Raw genomic sequence first — 20,063 nt, 5'->3', positions numbered from 1 at the left:
TAGGTAAAGTATTGGTTTTACTAGCCAAAATTTCATGACATCTCCTCTTTCGGACCACTATAACGTCACGCCAAACTTCAAAAAGCACATATCTGTACACTAGGCAATGTAGATGGGATGAAATCCTATCGATCAAGACCGATCTGCCTCCAAAAACATGTTGTTTACTATGAAAAATGTGCAAAATTGCGATGTGCGTATGGCGTCGTTCGCGTCCGCGTCCGAGCTTTTTGTCCGCCGATTATCTCAAAAAGTTGACATGATAATTGAGATCTGTAAGAGCCAAAAGTTTTGGCATGTCAAGACAAAGCTTCGGATTGATTTTGAGCCATATCCGATATGACCTTGGGGTACCTCTCCTAAGAAAAACCCTCAAAAATGGTACATTTGTACGGGAAGTACCCGAAAAAAGCATTTTTCAGGGTTTCGATCAAGGCAAACTGCCATTTTTTTGCAAAAATAATGGGAGCCTTCAAACAACCGAACACCTACTTGCCCATAAATTTGGTCCGAAATCAACATTTCTTGAAATTTTTGAAATTTAGTTCGAAAATGACACTTTTGTATGGAAAATGGTCGAAATAGTTATATTTTAAGGTCAAAAATGCTATGAAAAAAGGGTCCATTGAAATTTTGGTTAAACATTAAGCGGGAGGTAAACTAAATTGCTGCGGAGCGGAAAAGTTTGGATTACGTATGTAATTCGTTTTATTCTCTTTGTTTTTGCATCATTAGTAGTTGTAGGACTTACATAACACATGCTTTAGATGATCTGATTTGCTACACAATGGATCATATGTAAATACGTAAATATGTAGTGGATGATGACGATGAGGGGGTTGCTTGCAAGCTAATTTCGCATTCAGTAAATATTTTGTTGGAAAAATTAATATGAACAACTAAACTTCGATTTAAGGTTGATTGTAAAAAAAGCTATCCTTTCCAATTCCAATTCCAATTCCAATTTAATTGGTCTGATTATTTTTCTAAAATTACAAACAATACGCCGCTCAAAAATTATTCCCAATTTTACGGCGAATCAAATAATTAGGGTTTTATGTTTGCCATTTCGATTCATATTAGTAATGGTTGAGCATGCAAGAAGTCGTGACAAATTTTATTGAACAATAAATCACGGCTCCACCATATAGAAAATGTGACTAAATTTTAATGGAAAATCACATGCTAATAAATACACATCAATGCCAAATTCGAAAGCTATCCAAAATCGTGAATAACGATACACACATATATAAATATGTATTATTTATAAATAGCTGATTTGATGATAGTGTGGCTTGCGATTGGTACACATGTTTTAATGATTCGTTCAATTTGTTATTTGTTCGATCCCAATTATTGGGTGTGTTTTTTCTCCACCGCAATCACAATGGAAGCGCTCTTGAAGCGATTATTAATTAATAATGTATTTAAGCACTTTATGAATTGATCCAAATGAACGGGATCAAAATAATAATGTATTTCATATGTTTTCTCTCCACGTCTATTGAAATTTTTGGACATAAACAAGCAATCAAAGCATACTCAAAACATAAATTCTATCCGGAACAGACAGACTTCAATAGATATGGTAGATACTACTTGGTTGAAAAGTTTTTGGCCTGACAAATCACCATGTCTATGATATTTTTGGAAAGCAACATCTTCAACTAGAAATGTGTCAAGATTCGAATTGGCTCAAATTTTAACATTATTTTAGTTAAAGATAGTGCGTTCCAAAGTTAAAGTAGATATTATGGTGAGTTGTATGTCAGACCAAAAACTTTTTAGCCGAGGATGTATTTGTTGTTGAAATGTTAAAATGACAATAAAATGCAATTCACAAGCACAAAAAGAAATAATTGTATGGCTTTAGACTCACTTGTTGATGTGGTGGACCCGGATCGTGCTGCATAGCTGCTCCTCTGCGGGCAAATGTCATCGATATTAAAGTCTTGCGATTTATTGATAACATTGATGTCATACGTAACCGATGGCTTGCGAATACGACCGCTGCCCATGTTTCCAGTAGCACCACTATTATTTTTATCACATTTTGGCCTTGAATTGATTAACATTAAATCGTTTTTGATAAAATGTTGCTCGGCCGCATTACCATTATTAAGTGTCGACGAGCTGGCGGAGCGTACGTTTACACTTGCTATATCTGGCACTTTTAAATCTTGCACCACCATAAATGTATCAGAATCAGTTCTCAGGCTAACTAGTTGCTCTAACGGTGAATTGTTTACACCAACCATTGTTTCCATTGACATGCTGGTAGTGTCCGCACTTAGCATATGCGGACTCAAATGATGCTGTGAATACGAAAAATAATTCTGCGGCGAATGAGATGGCGGTTGCTCTTTGTTCATCGTTTTTGGACTGAGCAATTGTTTTGGCGTGACTGGCGGCGATGTGATTACTAAATTATTCACCAAAACGTGACCCGTTTGTAAACTGACATCCGCATTTATATTGAACAATAGATTCTCTTCGTACAGTTCACTTCGATTCGCTGTGACTTTTTGATCGGCAACAACACTCAAACTACTCACCCTGGAGACATTTTCAAGCAAAATTTCAGCTTTTGCATTTGACTTTGCGCTGTCGTCCATTGCAAGCGGAATTTTCTCCAAACTGTCACTGGCGGTGATTGCATTTTGGTTGGGTATCGATGCGGACGCTATTGCAATTGCATTCGGCGAAAAATGATCTAAAATACTATCTCGATAGTCGAATTCCTTAGCGTTAACAACAATTTTGTAATTAAACTTGTTGGTCGTCGATTGCCTATCACACATATTCTTATTATTTTTTTCGCATTGGAACAATTTGACGAACATGTCGAAGGCGTCGTACGATTGATGGAACCGCTGTGTCGACTGGCGTTGATAATTCGATTTTGGATGATGTTTCTGTTCGGCGTTGTGTGCTGACGTTTCGTTGCCTTCGCTCCGAACGCGTTGTATGGATTTTGATTGAGTTGCTGGGTCAATTTTCGTACTGAGGTAACATCCATTCAGGGATTGAGATAAGTGATTATTAAGACCTTTTTGAGCATATTTTTTATTTTGAGCCGGATCTTGTTGTAAATTAGCAGCGATTAGATCTGAACTGGTTGCCATCATCGGATCGGTGGTGGTGACATTGGCCGACATTGCTGTTGGTGTTATCATTGTTGTTGCTAGTGATAAAACAGTGGCCGATGTTGGATGATCCAACGAATTGTATTTGTTGGCCTTGGGAAATTTTCCATTGAGAATTGTCTTGAAAGGAATTTTCGATTTCAATATGAATTTTTTCGATTTATTGCCAAAATTCCCGTCGAAGCTCTTTTGCTCGCAAATTAGTGAATCACTAATCGCTGCCATTTTCTTACTCTTAATTTTCTTCTCGCAGGCGGTAACACTAACGCCGCAATCACAGTCGATGTTATTCTTCAATGTTAGAAAATCGGGATCACTGCATGCTTGTAGTTGAAGATTTCGGCTTGCTCGTTCAGCTGCTTTGTTCGAAGCCAAAGGAAAGCCGGCGATAACTGGCGATGTGGACGATGATAAGCCACCGTTTTGTTTTTTGAAATATTGATAATTATCTTCGATAAAACGTGCAAGGTCTTCGTTATCACTTTCGATGGTGAGCGTATCAATGACATTTGGTTTTTTGTTGTTGTTGTTGCGACGCGTATGAAAACATTCCAAGGGCTTGTTCAAGAAATTTGTCTTCGAAATGAGCGGTTGAAAAAAGCTTTCGGATTTATTTTTACCACTGCTGCTCTTCAAATAAAAGTTTTCCAATGCAATCATCGACGGGGCACTGTCTGTATGCACAACACGATCGTGTGGCTGTAATTGTTGTTGTTCCAAGTCCCGTAAATCGATGCTACTTCGACTCAATCGACGTTGCGGTGGCGACGGTACCCGCAAAATGTCTGCATCACCATCATCCGCTGCCATATTATCAACCAGTTGAACCTAATCCAAAGTTAATCGTGTACCATATGAAATGAGAATTCTTTTTAACGTGAACATAAAATACTAATCCTTCAATTCATTTTCCTATACAAATTCCATTCATCATTGCAAGTATTATAGACTGGTCCAAAAGAAATTTTTCCGAGATTTTCAAAAGTACCGATCGGTTTTCGAAAATAGGCCTAAAAAAATAAGTTTGGCATCAAAAACTCGAAAAACGTAGAAATGAAACCACTTTGCAAAGAGGTGTCCATTTTTTTCATTCCACTCGTTTCGGAAGCCATTTTAGATCGCAACATTTCGACCAAAATAATTTTTCCAACCAATTCTTAGCAAAAACCAATGATGAGGTTTTGTTTGACTTGTCAATATCTATAACTTTTACTAAGACATCAGTCCTTGAAAAGACATTCTGGACCAGTTACAGAAAAGGTAGAAATCGTTTGCTATTATCTGTCAAACCGAAGCTCATGTTCGTGATTTGCTCATTTTGTCCTGGAATTCGTCTTTTATGTCTGGGTCAATTGTCGCCAAATTCCATCCAAACCGCAATCTAACAAGTACCAAAATGTTTGTACAGGTTCTGGCTACACGAAACAAGTCGAAAATTGAACAAAAGTCCACCGCCTGGGTGACTTATCAAATGTAAAAAATGCCAAAAATTTGCCATTTTTCTGTAATTTTACACTGTAACTGACCCAGAATGTCTTTTCAAGGGCTGATGTCTTGGTAAAAGTTATAAATATTGACGAGTCAAACAAAACCTCATCATTGGTTTTTGCTAAGAATTGGTTGGAAAAATTATTTTGGTCGAAATGTTGCGATCTAAAATGGCTTCCGAAACGAGTGGAATGAAAAAAATAAACACCTCTTTGCAAAGTGGTTTCATTTCTAAGTTTTTCGAGTTTTTGATGCCAAACTTATTTTCTTCAGGCCTACTTTCGAAAACCGATCGGCCCTTTTGAATATCTCGGAAAAAAAATTTTTGGACCAGTCTAAAGTATTATTATTATCAATACTAGTATTACTATGGCCATTATTTTACTTTTTCGTATTAAACAACATAAGAGTTTTCTATCAATTCAATTCTATGGTCGGTTGCGGTGCTCAATGTTACCCCGAAAACGATATACTTTCGAACAAAATGATAAATTTGACAGCAAAGTAATCTGAAAATTGGATTACCTCAATATTACTGAACGAATGCTGACTGCTCTCCTCCTTTAAATCCTTAAGCTTCAAATTTAGGTCACAGTCACTGGGATGATTATTATAGTTAATGTGATGATATTGGTTAAAATTATGTGTATTATGACCCATTTGAACGCTATTCAAAAGGATATTCGAACTCGTTCGACTCAGTGCTTTTCGCTGACGTACCGCTTCCCTGTAAAACGTCCGCATATGGTTTTAAAATTTTGATGATATCAATATCGATGGACGACGTCAACAATGTATGCATACAGCGAACAAACGGCAGGCAGGAAGGCAGGAAGGAAGCAGGGCGAAAGAAAAATGGATATACAATATTATGTCAAAAAGATGAAGAAAGAATTAAATCTAAAGAAGCACAAAAGAAGCTATATGTATATTCTGTGATATAGAAATGTATAATCTAATTTAATCGTACTGATTCAAGCAATAAAATTACGATTTGATTGAATTTCATATTCGTTCTTATTCTGTGTTCCCGTTCATACTTCCGAAAAGCTTTCTCTGTGTACTGTGCAATCTGCTGGATGAATTCCCCAAGAAAAAAGCGCACGCACACACTCACAAGCGCTCATATAACAGTGTACAATATACACTAGTATATCTATACTATATATGGTTTGCGTCTATCATACGTGCAAGTTGGTTTTTCAGTTCGATGTTTCAATAATCTGGAGTTTTCATGATTTTCTTTTTCCGTTATTTGTCTATTTCACTCCCTCGCGCGAGGTTTCTTGTCTACATGCGTGTGGAGTGACTGGATGAATCTACATATGCATTGGTGAGAGGTAAGAGGATGTAAATTTGCTCAACTTCGTATGAATAAGTTTCATTGCAATCCATAATAGTAAAAAGAATGTATGTTCATTTTTGGCGGGTCATCAAGTTTTTTTTTACGTTTTTCGCGGTGTCTCCCATAACTTTGCTGCAGACAGATCTCTACTCTTTTATCAGTTCCCCGAAAGCCGTAGAAACCGTCAACTGCCCGAAGCACATCAGTATACTGTCTTTTAACGCATACAGGATTAACAGAAAACATACATTCTTTTACGTTCCTCGAACAAATATATAATTCAAGATATTATGTTAAATGGTGTTGATGAATAATTAACACGCTCTGCATAGATACCAAGTCATCACATTAACGAATCTACTCATTTCAGTCCAAATTACTGACGCTATTGATTGCCATGAGAAATCACAACTATCATGATAAAACGGCTGTGATAGTGTGGCAGCAGTTAATGTAGTTTTATTGGGATTGGGTTGAACAATGACCGAGGGGCAAACCACTCAAAAGTAATACTGTGTATTAGTATTACTTTAATGCTCAAGACAAGTGCTGTTTTTTTGCTCAGGATAAATTTTCGAAATTTTCCCAATGGGAGCAAAAGGATTTTTGGTCGGTATGGCTCGCTAGGCCGCACCAAATTAGGCCATTCGCCACCATTTATCCGGGTCGATAGTCCCCATAGGTAGGAAAAATTGGAACTCTTCTTCAGAGTTCTTCTTCTCCGAAGCCGCACCGACCAAAAATCCTTTTGCTTCCATTGGGAAAATTTCGAAAATTTATCCGCGGATAAATCTTCCACATACGAGAGTCAATTTTTCCTACCTATGGGGACTATCGACCCGGATAAATGGTGGCGAATGGCCTAATTTGGTGCGGCCTAGCGAGCCATACCGACCAAAAATCCTTTTGCTCCCATTGGGAAAATTTCGAAAATTTATCCTGAGCAAAAAAACAGCACTTGTCTTGAGCATTAGTAATACTAATGTAAATATTACCTTGTATTACTTTAGTATTACTTTTTTCAAACAATAGTATTATTTTTAAAAGGAGTATTACTTTATCAAAAGTAATACCACTTTTACCTAGTATTACTTCGTATTACTTCGCAGGTATTATGTATTACTTTTGAGTGGATTGCCCCTTGACAATGACACTGTGTGTCTAATTGAGTAATAATTTATACGGTAATCTTTGTTCCCAAAGCCAAACAACCCTGCAGTTATTCCTTTAAAACAGAATGTGTCCGACATGTAATTCATTTATGTGCGTCATTCATGTGAGAAGCATCGAGTATAAGATTTGATAGGAAATTTCCAGAGCCCAGATGAACACTGAGTCGATTAAATTTCTCGCCGACTTTATCAGCCGATTGTCAATGCAATGCAGATCGAATGTTTTGTGAACGTGGTGCTGCATAACACGTATCTAAATTTAAAATTGTGCTATTAACTGTTAAATGGAAAATAGCAAAGGAAAGTGCCACTTTGAATCCGTTACGATGTTCAACCAAAACAAAAAGCGATATCCATGACATATTAACGTTGTCAGGAGAAGAAGCATGGAAAACAAACACCTTTAATAGCAGCTTACAATATGTACTTTTCGATAAAGATAACAATTCATTCTTTTTTTCATGTAGCAGTATTCTAGTGTGGCACTGTGCTTAGCATATGCATACGATATGGGGATTGGTTGGTGCGAAGAGAAAACGGTGTGGAAAAAAAAAAGCTTTTCGAAACATTCGCTACCATTACATATTATCACACGGCATGTACGCTGCACAAAATACATATTTTATGTATGCTGAAGTATGTTTGATAGTCAGTTCTCGCACACACATGTTCATTGCCAACCTCAAAACGCATGATACGAGTACTCCACGCCAATAAGCAGAGCATGGGCAAAATAATAATAAGACATATTGCGCGAAAGAGGAAGAGAGTGCAAATGGGAGAAGCGCAAGTCTTCGGAAATGAAAATGTTTATCGGTATAAATTTATTCTTGAAATAATTGTTTGTGTTTCGTGTTCTCCAAAAGCGTTTGAATGAAATGTGTGCCAATGAACATTAAATGAGCACACCGAATGGAATTGCATGGATTGAAACGGATTGAAGCATTCACGGTGTGGTTCCATGAATTTAGCAGCCGCTAAACAAGTGGTTCGCATTTGAACGAAAAATGCTGGTTGTCTGTTCACTGTCCCAAGCAGCTCTCTCTCTCTCTTTTTCTTCCTTTCTCTCTCCCGCTCTCTATCTCTTTCTCTCTCCATTTCTTCACTTTGCTCATCCCTCGACACTGTTTATCGGTATGCAGTTCCGGAACGAATCATGATAACCAATCATGTATGTATCCCATCCAGTCGAGTTATCACTTAGCTAACAATCTCGTCATGAAGTCATGAAATCGACGGACGACGAAGCAAACGATGACCAATTCAAATGAATGATATTTGAACCCGTGAGCATAAAAACGACTTATTAAACAATCGCCGAACAAAACGATACAAAAAAAAAACTACCGAACAAAACGTACCACAGCGGTAATGTGTAGCACAGCAGAGTTTCGTTTTGAACAGTACCGTCCTGCTGTGTTACGTTTTTAACGTGTGTTTTGTTTGGTAGTTTTTCCTTGTATCGTTTTGTTCGGCGATTGTTTAATAAGACGTTTTTATGCTCACGGGTTCATTTGTGTGTTTATTGACTGGCTTCAAGCGCAGCGTAGCTGATATACATAAATTATTTCATGAAGACGAAAGTATTTTTGGTTACTCAGCAACAAGATCTGAGAAACCAAAGAACCGCACTCGAGTCAAACAACTCGAGCTGATGACGCTACCATAAAGCAGAGAAAATAGCAACAATCGGCGGAAAGAGAGTGAGAATGTGTGAGAGAGGGAGGGGGAAAGACTGAGGGAAAGAATGTATTTTGATTGAATGGGAAATATCCGGCAGAGTTAACTAAATAGATTCGAAGCCATAGATTGGCCAAGAAATTTGATGAGAAATGGCGCATCTCTTATTACACGAATGATATCATAAAGTGAAATGTTTAGCAAATATTTTTAACACAACAAATTTGTAAGTGTGTCGTTGGCTACACCAAAACTGAGTGCGATATTTAGTGCGTGGATTGTGTGCGTGTGTCTGTGCCATTTACGGACGATAGAATGAATAAACGGGCGCGTCAAATACACTTAGCGTTGTTGTGGTCGATAGTTAAGCCCTTACCGTACTGGCACACTTCTACCATTGACGTTACATTTCTGTTTTGTCTTCTTCTCGCACTACGTAGAAAAATGACTTAAAGACAGATTTCTCTGTCCATGGTTTACCGAAAAATGTTTGCTAATAAAATATTTATTCTCGTTATTGAAGTTAAGTGTATGTAGATCGAACAATTAATGTCTGTCTTTTTATGTGTAGCACGTTCGTTCATGTTTGTTATTTGGCGATTCGTTTTTTTTCCTTCTTCCTTCTTTTTCTTTTCATTCGCAATTCCAGTTATAATATGTTGTGCCTTCTTTTTTCCTGCCTCTTTCTACACCTGGGAATGCATTTGATTTGACACAAAGATCAAACACAAACACATCCATTTTTTCAGTCGCCCTTTCTTTGCTTATCTGATCGTATCTGGTAATAAAGCTTTCCGAGCCAAGTGTTTTTATTGCCGTGCACATTATCGAATAAATAAATGAACGCGATTTGAACAAATAGCCAGAATGAACAAACATTCGCATGACTGTTTTGTTTGGCAATGTGTCTGATTTGTCTGCATTTTATATCGAGCAGCGGAAGCGTGTAATATCATTGACGTTAGCATTGGCGTGGCCATTGCTATATTCCTATTGCTTTAGATTTTGCTTTTGCTTTGCCATCCATCTAGATTGGCCGTCGTATTGTTTTGTGGCAATGATTATCGTAGACGGTTTCTTTACTATACAACACACGATACAATTATCAAAAATTAGATTTATCTCAATGTGAATTGGGAAAACACTGAATACTTCAAATGGGTCCATTTCGGGCATTTATAGCTGAAAAAGGTATGCCACATGAAGAATTGTGCTCACATAAGTGTGTGTATTTTTCTTCTTTCCATGCTTGTGTTTGCATTACTTTGTGTTTATGTGTGGTGTGCGTGAGTGAGCGAGAGACCTAGCAATTCTCTTCTGAGTATTGGGTGCACTTAATTGTATTTCGTGTTCGATAAGTTGGGCATAATTACTCGGCAAAAGTTTTTCTATTATTCCACTTGGTTTTTTGCTTTAATTTCCCAATCTACTACCAATCGACCGAACAACAACAGATGCATGAATGTGAATATGTGCGAATTAGTGCGTGCAAATGAAACAATGCCCAAGCTATTCTCTTTCTCACACCATCTCCCTTTTCTTTTAATTAATTACGGTCGATTTATAGTTATTAGCGTAATCCGGGCCGAACGAAAGAATGCCAATGTAAAACAAAGCGAAAAATCGAACGAACAAATTTGGCGTTTGTGAGAGCAGTGAGTTCCGTTTAGCTTTCCCTTTTTTTTTCGTTTTTGCTGCTTAATGGCATCGTTGATTGGATATTTCGTATAAACATTTAAATGCACAGAAGGAATCCAGACAAGAGTGGCATTGTTCTGTGTAATACTTTAGACAATTTTTGATGGCCGTCGAAATGGCTCATTCGAAATATTTGTTGATCATTCAGAAAGTGAAAAAGCGCCTTTATTCATTTATATCCCCAAGACAATGAAGTCGAATGTAAAAGTTAATGGGATTTTTCGTGATTTCAGCACTGAGTACGGAAATGTGGCCGGGTGGTTTCTTTTTCATTGTTTTATGCATTAAATCAACTGGAAGGTTGGCTCCGCATCAACCATCTCATCAGGTGTAAAAATAGAGATAATGGTCGAGAAATGGAGCACTTGTACGTCGAATAGAACGCCCGAAAAACATTTATGTCAAATAACAATCTGTTGGCTTTGATTGCTTCGCGCACATCAAGCACGTATCTTTTGAAACTTTTTTGATTCAATGTACCGATAGCATCTATAAAAGATATTGACTGACATTAACAATACTACTGTTTGACGTCGATTTGATCAAATTTCTATTTGCACAGCATATTAAAAGCAAATAAAATTTCAATTTCAATTTGATTTCTTTTTTATAATTAAATATAAACATTCATACGAATTATGTTTGTAACTGACACACCGACAGGGCACCGAAAAAAAAATCAATCAATAAACCATTTGTAAAAGTAAGTGTAAAATGTGTCGGTGTCCAATATATACGAATAAGCGTGTGAGTCCAAAACGTTAAATCGATTAGCTTGAATGAAATCTGTTTAAAAATCGAGGGTTTGATTGTGCACCGATCCGGCTACTATTGGAATAATCCTAAAATGAACACGGAACGGCAACGAAATATTACCTGTAAATGCGGCAATACATAGTGATCATCACTAAGCCCGGAATCCAAAAACTAACCGAACTTGAAATTATTGCATACGTTTTATTTGGAACGAATATACATTCGTCAGAATGTTCGCTTTGGTATTTTAACGATTCGGTAGTTGTGTACCAGCCCAGAAAAATTGGTGTGAATGAGATTAAAGCTGGCAGTAGCCATACATTTGCCAGCATAAAGAACACCGTGCGATTTGTCATATAAAGTGGATACTCCAGCGGCCGGACGATTGCATAGTAGCTGAAAGGAAAAGAAAATAGAATCGTTTGAGTGAACAAGGGAAACGAAAGGCAAAGATGCTAAACATTAAATAAAAAGACATACAAACTTGAGTAAACATTTCGGCCGAATGGATGATGGGAATCAAAAAAAAAACTATTTTCGAGCTACTATAATACCAATATAGTACAGTTTTATTTATTTTTCCGTATGTATCTAAACGATTCAATTGATTTCAACAAGGTAAACAAACGTGTTGTTCGTACAAGTTTTGAGTACATATTCAGTTAGTATGTAGTTTCTTTTTTGTTCGGATGTTGTTGTAATTATTTTGCTGGGCAAAAAAGGAACACACATTTTCGATTATATGTCGTGGAAAATGTGTTTTTGTTTCCATTTTATTTTACGAATTTCCTCTTATTCCGTTCGTTTGTGTTTGATGCATTTTCCATTTTTTTTCCCTTTGCTTTTAACCGATACATGATATAGAACCTAGTAACGTTTTCTCTATTTCAAATGTTAGATGCTATATTTTGTTTTTTTTTTTTCTCCGCAAATCTGGCCATGTTATGTGCTCGCGTAAATCAAACAGAATAGATGGATGAAAAAGGGAAAAAATTGGCGCGAATTGAGCAAACGAGGAGCACATGTATCTAAAAAATGATTGAAAATCAGTGGTCGTATTGAAATGGAACAAAATTGTTTTGAAGAGATTCTGTAAATTGTTGTACTCTCTCGTTCATATTTTTTCTCTCTATCTTCAGTTCTATGTGTGTGTATGTGTTCATTTTGCCAACGAACTACGCTTCAATGAATAATACCATCAGGTCAAAGATAAGAGCGACCAATACGAAAAAGAAAGAGATTAAAACGGGGAAAAAAACAAAAATGTAATCGAAAATGAAAATGGTTAATCATTTTGATGCGACGTACATGTAGGGAGGGAATGTATGAATCGAATATCGTAAAGTATTGGAATATGTGAATGATGTAATACTTACCGATCCACAGATATACAACATAGATGCAAAATTGATGCAGTCGAAAAGTACACATCGAGGCTATTATACACGTTACACATGAATGGGCCGAAAATCCATTTTCCGTGCAAATTCTGCAGTGCATTAAATGACATGGCGCAGAGAGCGACCAGCATGTCAGCCATTGCTAACGATACAACGAAATAATTGGTTATCACACGTAATTTACGATTTCGTTGGACCGAAATGATGACCAATGCATTTCCTAGCACAGCACCGATAATTATAGTGCCGAATATGATGCTTTTGATGCACATAATGGTTAATTCAACCCATCGATCCTCGGCCACGGCAGCGGTTGTGGTCGGAGACGTAACAAATAACGATTCGTTTGCATCGTTTGAAGATGACGAATAAGGCACTGAATCTGTAAATGCAACCAGCACAGGCATTTCGTCAACCATGAATGTGATCCTTTTTCTCTCCCTCTCTCTCTCTCTCTCTCTCTCTCCCCCTCTCTCTCGTTTCGTTCTTTCTTTTTTTTCACTGCTCACTGCTCACTGCTTTCTCTTTTGTAGTCACATAGTCTGGACGCTTTGATCTCTTAAATGCCCGATGCTAAATGGTGTACCTAACACAATTTACACATCTGGTGCCAATTATCAATTATCGCTAAAGGTTTGCTGCGATTGTATGTATCGGATAAAATGGAACGGTCGGCGGACAACTATTATGAAAAATGAACTGGCATACACGCACACACACCTAACCACCTCGACCTCTATCACACCGATTACGAAATTTTACAAATTAAATGTTCACTGTTGTATTTCGAGCGTCTATTCATTTTTGACATTAAACGTTAACACTTGCCGGACATGGACTTGTGAATTCCCATTATGGTTTTTGTTCACAGTGGCATAGAAACAGCACCTGCAAAAAGAGAAAGAGAAAATAGAGAGAAAAGAAAAATTTGTGAAAATTGTTAATTGTGTTCAATTATTATTAATCATAGCATAAAAAAAAAAACAAATGGTGCACATCACGCTGGAATAATTCGTCACTTCTACTTTACCGAACACAAACACAGAGTGCGAAAACTTTTGGCGATGTCAACTTTTTTTCTGTTTATTAACGGTATTCAATGGTCCAAAAAATTCATTTGAATGCCAGAGAAATGCAATTTTTGCACAAATCAAGAGCATCAGAAGTTGTTATTTGCGTTAAATAAATTACTTTATGTCAGTCACAATTTCACATGACTTCAGAACAAACAAACACACTGCTTCTGCCCAATGATACGATTTAAAAGCAAATCAGACGTTTTTTTTTCTTGTATGTATACATATAATCAATGGCTATTAACATAGGCCAATTAAGGCACGAAATAAAAACATTTAATTGGTCATGGAATGGTATTTTAGCTCAAGTTCACATCGATGAATGTGTTTAAAGTAGATACATTTGACAGGTATGTTGCATAGTCGTACACTGATGATATGATTTCACTGTAAACGAATCTGTAAGTGAGAAATGCAATAGACGTGCATCTTAGCGAATGGTCAAAAACGATTTTCCATCGAAGCTTAAAATGTCAATCACTTAATTGATAAAAATATTGAACTGGTACCGCGTTTTAACGCTCAAATGATTCAATATCATATTTCTCGCTATTCTATTTGGAAGTTTGTGTGCAGAACAAATTTCACAAAAACACTTGTACGCTGACAATATTAAACGTTGGCGGTTCGTGGAAGTCGATTCAAATCGAAGCGCATCGCGTACGATGTACAAGCAATTCTATTGACATTGTTGTTCGTAACGTAGCATAAGCATGAAATGTTCACGTAACCATCGATGGCATATCGGGAATGTGGTCTTGCTGATGAATGTTTGGTAATTCGACGATATTGTTCTTACCATAAAATATGTATCGACAGATTCAGATAGAGAAAGATGAGCAGCACGTAATCATTATGCGCATAAAAGTCTTGTGGGTGCGCCATCAACAAGAACAAAAATAAAATCCAATGGAAACGACAAAACTCATAATAAGCGTAACAAACTAGCTGCAGTGGCAGTGACAGCGATTGGAGTAGCAGCCCAACAAAGTTCGTTTAGTGTTCGTTGTGATGTCTGCTGATAATTTGTATTGGTTCTCGTTCATAGAAAGTTTGATCATAAAGTTGGAAATTCCAATTGGGAAGCAAACTACCATCAATACAAACCCAATTGAATCTATTTCGTTGATAGAAAAGAATAAAAAAAAAAGACAGAAGAAGCGCGAGAGAGGTAGATGAACAAGAATAAGTGGGACTAGACTGAGCACATTGATTGTCGAGCATTGATCCGACCAATAAGAGCATTGGAGATAATTCGTGGGAAATTGTATCATGTGTTGGCCGTAAAGGACGGCCGGTATATCATTCCGATAATGGTAATAGCTGAAAAGTACAAAAGAAAAAGTGGAATCTACGTCTCATTTATCAACCAATTTAATATGGGTGCTACTGCTCCTTCGTTCAATTCGAAAGATACTTCTGAAATGCGGCAATGACAAAGCGCACGCACACACTCACACACAAACAAATATATCGAAGCAAATGCAAGAGCCACATGCAATTTTTCCGATACTTATTGGTAAATGATGTATTGAGCAAATGGTTATGGCAGGGCCTCCGCGAGCGCCTTCGGCGCCTCGCAGCAAGATATGTCGCAGCGACTTTTACTTAGAAAGAAAAAGAGGATAATTTTTTTCAATAAAATAAAAATGCATCGAATTTGAGGTGTGATACATATTTTAAATAAGTTATTCAAAGTACAACAAAATCTGTTCAAGTTAACTTCATTTTTCGTGCTTTAGAATCTGCAAAACTTTCGATAATATCATTGTAATCAATTTTTTCTGCAACTTCATGTTCGATAGATGTAATTGCAAGACCATTAAGGCGCTCTTGTGCCATTGAATTGCGCAGATAATTTTTTATGAGTTTTAATTTCGATTCCATTTTAAAAATTAATGACTCATGAAAATCAGAGTGAATGGAAAAATATACTAAACCTCTTTTCAAGAAATAAATGAAACAGAGATGGTTTGTCGTGCACTTGTTCGATTCGACTGATATATTGATCGGATTTGAAAAGTGAGACTCGACGACGAATTGTGACTGTACATTATATCAAAACACCAAAAACCGATGACCAAATCATTTTCTGTTTCGCTTGAAACGTACTGCAGTATTTTTTTGTTTTAATCGTTACACGTTTTCGTAAACAATTCGTTGGTAAAAAGTATTAAGCCAGAGTTAAATTTTCAAATGACAAAGTCCCGAATAAACATTATCAATTTCAGCAGCTAAAATTATTGGAAAACAGTATCACAGCCGGCGACAGCAGGCGCGAGTGACGGAACATATACTTACTGCATAGTATTTTTCGGTTTTAGCGACGTACCGCGTTTTGTTTATTCTATCTCACAAATAATAAACAGAAGCCGTAAAACTGCTAACATTGGCAAGGAGCAATTATTCGTATAATATGTGGTACAAACGTTGATTAATATTTCGATCATTTTTGAGACTAAGAATTTATAGTTCTCTCGCTTTTATTTTGTTCTGCTTTGAATATTTACAAAAAGACTGTTCACATGTTTTTCTTAGTGTAATATAAGAATCACATCAGTGTTTGCGCCTTTTTCGGGCTATATCGGCGCTCTCGCAACAATTTTTTTCCATGAGAAATGCGCTCTTTTCTATTTTTTCTACGCCTTTTCTATGGAGAATATATGCGCTCGAGCGCCTTCGGCGTTCTCGCGGCTATGAAAAAAAATGCGCTCTCGCGCCTTTTCAGCGCCCTTCGGCGCTCGCGGAGGCCCTGGGTTATGGAAAATTTTTGCAAGCATCGTGCAGATAAATTGGTAACCGTATCTTTGCAATAATTGTCTACTTATTCACTTCATCCATCCTTCCACATTCGGGTGAGTCTTCAACCATTTTACAATTGAAACGCATATGTGCGAGCGCACACAAATTCTACACAAAAAGAAAACAAAAGAAAAGAAATAATCAAGAATTTTGTTCATTAATAAACGATGACTATTAATGCTCATCTGCATCTTCGCAGCCGTTCCACAAACCCCCTACAAATGAAGAATAACTTTTCTTGCCGATGAACTTTAAGTAATATCCAAGTTGAAATGATTTTTTGAAATTGTTCATAATCGTATTTTAACATTTCGTTCGCTGCCTAATTTAATAAACCGATCTGTATGGAATTGTGTATCGCTTTGTTTGGAAACTTAAAGGCCGTCACACACATTTGTTCGCCTCAAATAACGCGCCCAAATGCAAAAATCGCAAAGACTTACCAGTAAACTTTCCAATATGTTACACCATCACTTTCAAATGCTTATCGTGTTCAAAGGAGCATCCCCAAAAATTTTGGGGAACAAAATCTTACTATGTCGCACAATATTCATATATTAGAGAAGTTATGGGAGTGTGTATTATACGAGTATAGAGCCCATACCTACCTCGAAAATGAATACGGTATCATATAATTCCGTTTTTTTTCAGGGTTCAAGAGATGCCCATTCAAACGAGCATTTGAAAATCAGAGTATAACATTTTGGAAGGTTTACTGGTTGGGGTGAGGGAAAGGGAGAAATATCTTTCATGTGAGAAATGTAAAATTCTGCAAATAAGAAGCTATGAAATGTAATTGTTTGACTTTAAGTGTGCGATTATTGAGCTCACGCTGTTCAGTCATTGTAATGACGTTGATCACAAAATCCAAAAAGAGAAAAACATTGAATTTACATATTAAATCAAATCATGCACAACAATATTACGTCGTTTGCCAGAATTTAATTTTCGAAACAAAACAAAACAAAATGTACATATTATTTTATGTAATCTTTTTCACTTGGTGATGACATGGCAAAAGCGACGTCGTCTTCTTATGAGTGTACTTCATTTTTTTCTGCCATAGCAGAGGGAGAAGAAGAAGAAAAACGAAAAGGAAAACTTAAACCATACATGTGAAAAAAGAAACACGTCCATGCTCGTAGTGGCAAACGGTTGTTGTCAGCCGCGCTTGTCGCTTGCAAAAGGAGCGAGAATTAAAGGAAAAAGAGAATGAAAGGCAGAAACGGTGCTGTCAGTACCGTGAAAATAACTGCAATATTGTATACGCTTCGGATATCGAAGTGGGCGTTTCGAACTCATCCAACACACTTCACATACGTCTCGCACGTTTATGACTGGAAGCGAAAAAAAAAAAACACAAATTCGAAATACCATAACGTAAATACCCAAAAAGTGAGCAGAATGGAAAAATTGAAACGCACGTCTCTTATCACTATGGTGAATGCTAGGATGAATTAATGCAATGTTAGTACAATTTCATTCGCCAAAAGTCGAGTATTTTGATAACTTTTTGGTGTAACAACACACGCACCAAACGTATAGAATCATTTATATTTTATCGGATATTAACAATGAGTGCGTGTGCATGCCTGTGCGCGCGTGTGTGTTTATGCTGACTGGCGCCATTCGTTTTCACACTTCTGACGACAATTTGTGTTTAAATAATCCCGATTGGAGGATGAAATTGTTCACGGAAGACCACTCGATATGGAAGCAAATGGCATGTTATCTTGTTATGCAGCCTAGTGATAGAAATAGAGGGAGTGAGTGGGAGAGTGAGATAGCATAAAGTACGTGTTGACCGAAGTGGAAAGTGAAAATGCTGGAAATTCAGTTATGATTATTATTATTTGATAGCTGAAGTTGCTTTCTGCCGCAATGAAATTGAATAAAACGGCAACGTAAAATGAGTTTTGTGAAATACGAAGCGAGTCATAGTGTACAAGTGGGAAAAGCCATCCTGAACTGTCTGAACATACTGTCGTTATTTTATGAACCAAGTGGCGAGATATGTAAGACAAAAAAAATGATAAAATTTTCACGCCTACGTGGCCACTTCGGTTAGCGACCGGAACAACTAAGCACACATCAAACAAATTCACCAAAGAGCACCAACGACAAACAAATTTGGCAAAGTAAATGTATTGAGATAAGAACGGAGGAGAAATCTTTTAATTTCGACCAATTCTCCTCGGTCGTGATGAACCGAACAGACAATAAAAATACGGCTCATCTAATAAATAAAATGAAATGCCATGGAAATACTCGACTCCATATAAATCCTTCGAGAGCTTTCAAATGTAACGGGCTACCAAATGTGCACATTCAAAATTCTGCACATAATTTATACTTGTTGCATATGTTTGAATAGGAAACATTGTGCATGCGTTCCGTTTGGCATTCACTTCATTTGCCATAGTTTTCCTTCACTTTGTTTCATTTCCTTCTTTTATAGCTCCCAACCTTACTTCACAAATTGGAATCATATTCGAGTTTTATGTGTGTGTGTGAAATAAAACACGAGTTAAACTGGACACCATTTGGACTGTGACAGCTAGTTGCTCATCGTTTTTAGTCGTTTCGTGCGATGGATGAGAAGAGACATGAATGAACGGATGAAAGAACGATGAAATGAATAAACAAAAATTTGAAGGAAATATTAAATGCGTCCATTTTTCCGAGTCGTTGCTTTACTTCCCGCATTCTGTGCACACTTAACGACCAAAAGATGTGAAAAAAAAATCTTTATTTGGCATTAATAAACATACAGATAGACGAAAATGGGCTAAAGATCCTCCCCGAATAAAATTAAAATGAACAAAAGTTCTCAATGGATTACTTTGCATAAATTCTTACAATGACAATCACAAAAATAGCAGCGAAAAAAGCCAGCGAGAGAGAGAGAGAGGGCAGAGATGGAAACACACAAAAGCGCTAACACATTTTGAGCATTTGATTCATTCGAAAATGCGTGAACGAGAGCGAAATCACAAAATGCTTTTTGTCACTCACAATCAGAACACAAACCAATGTAGACGCTTTGTAAATGTATAATCGCCTATTGTTTGGTTCAAAGCAATGGGCAAGTGTCAATACAATTCCGGATGACCCATGGCGTTGCTTGCTGATGAGATTACATTAGATTTGAAATGTGGAACACACAATCTCCCGCGCACGCATACACACACATACAGACACACTCACACATAAATTTATACCAAAAATTCGAGTTTGCAGCAAACGAAGCGACCTTCGGTTTATTATTTTGTGGTGGTACATATTTGGTTATTCTGATGGATAAAAATGCTGAAGAACGTTTTACATAATCATTGATTTCATTACGATAAATAATGGAAACAATTTTAACGTTGACCTACGCATATCTCGCCAACAATCCAGATAAAAAGAGAGACAGAGTATAGAGATAGGAACTTACAGCGGGAAATAGAGAGAGAGAGAGAGAGAGAGAGAGAGAGAGAGAGAGAGAGAGAGAG

At 37.0% G+C, this 20,063-nt stretch overlaps 1 protein-coding gene across 2 annotated transcripts in view; it reads right to left on the bottom strand.

Annotated features, from left to right (window-relative positions):
- The window catches only part of LOC129575510 (octopamine receptor beta-3R-like), a 75,016-nt gene that overhangs the window by 39,097 nt on the left and 15,856 nt on the right, over positions 1-20,063 (bottom strand). For both annotated transcript variants that reach the window (XM_055459246.1, XM_055459247.1), the window contains exons 2-5: positions 12,665-13,576; positions 11,409-11,684; positions 5,163-5,364; positions 1,883-3,977 (exon numbers count right to left, since the gene is read on the bottom strand). In XM_055459246.1, the coding sequence (XP_055315221.1) occupies positions 1,883-3,977; positions 5,163-5,364; positions 11,409-11,684; positions 12,665-13,107 (3,016 nt within the window). In that variant the 5' untranslated portion in view covers positions 13,108-13,576. The remainder of the gene's footprint in view (positions 1-1,882; positions 3,978-5,162; positions 5,365-11,408; positions 11,685-12,664; positions 13,577-20,063) is intronic.

Source organism: Sitodiplosis mosellana, unplaced genomic scaffold (assembly GCF_009176505.1).
Source record: "Sitodiplosis mosellana isolate CC-2019 unplaced genomic scaffold, AAFC_SMos_1.0 Smas_scaffold_6167, whole genome shotgun sequence".
Taxonomy (NCBI): Eukaryota; Metazoa; Arthropoda; class Insecta; order Diptera; family Cecidomyiidae; genus Sitodiplosis; species Sitodiplosis mosellana.
The sequence above is the reverse complement of the archived record's forward strand: the minus strand, read 5'-3'. Positions and strand labels throughout refer to the sequence as shown.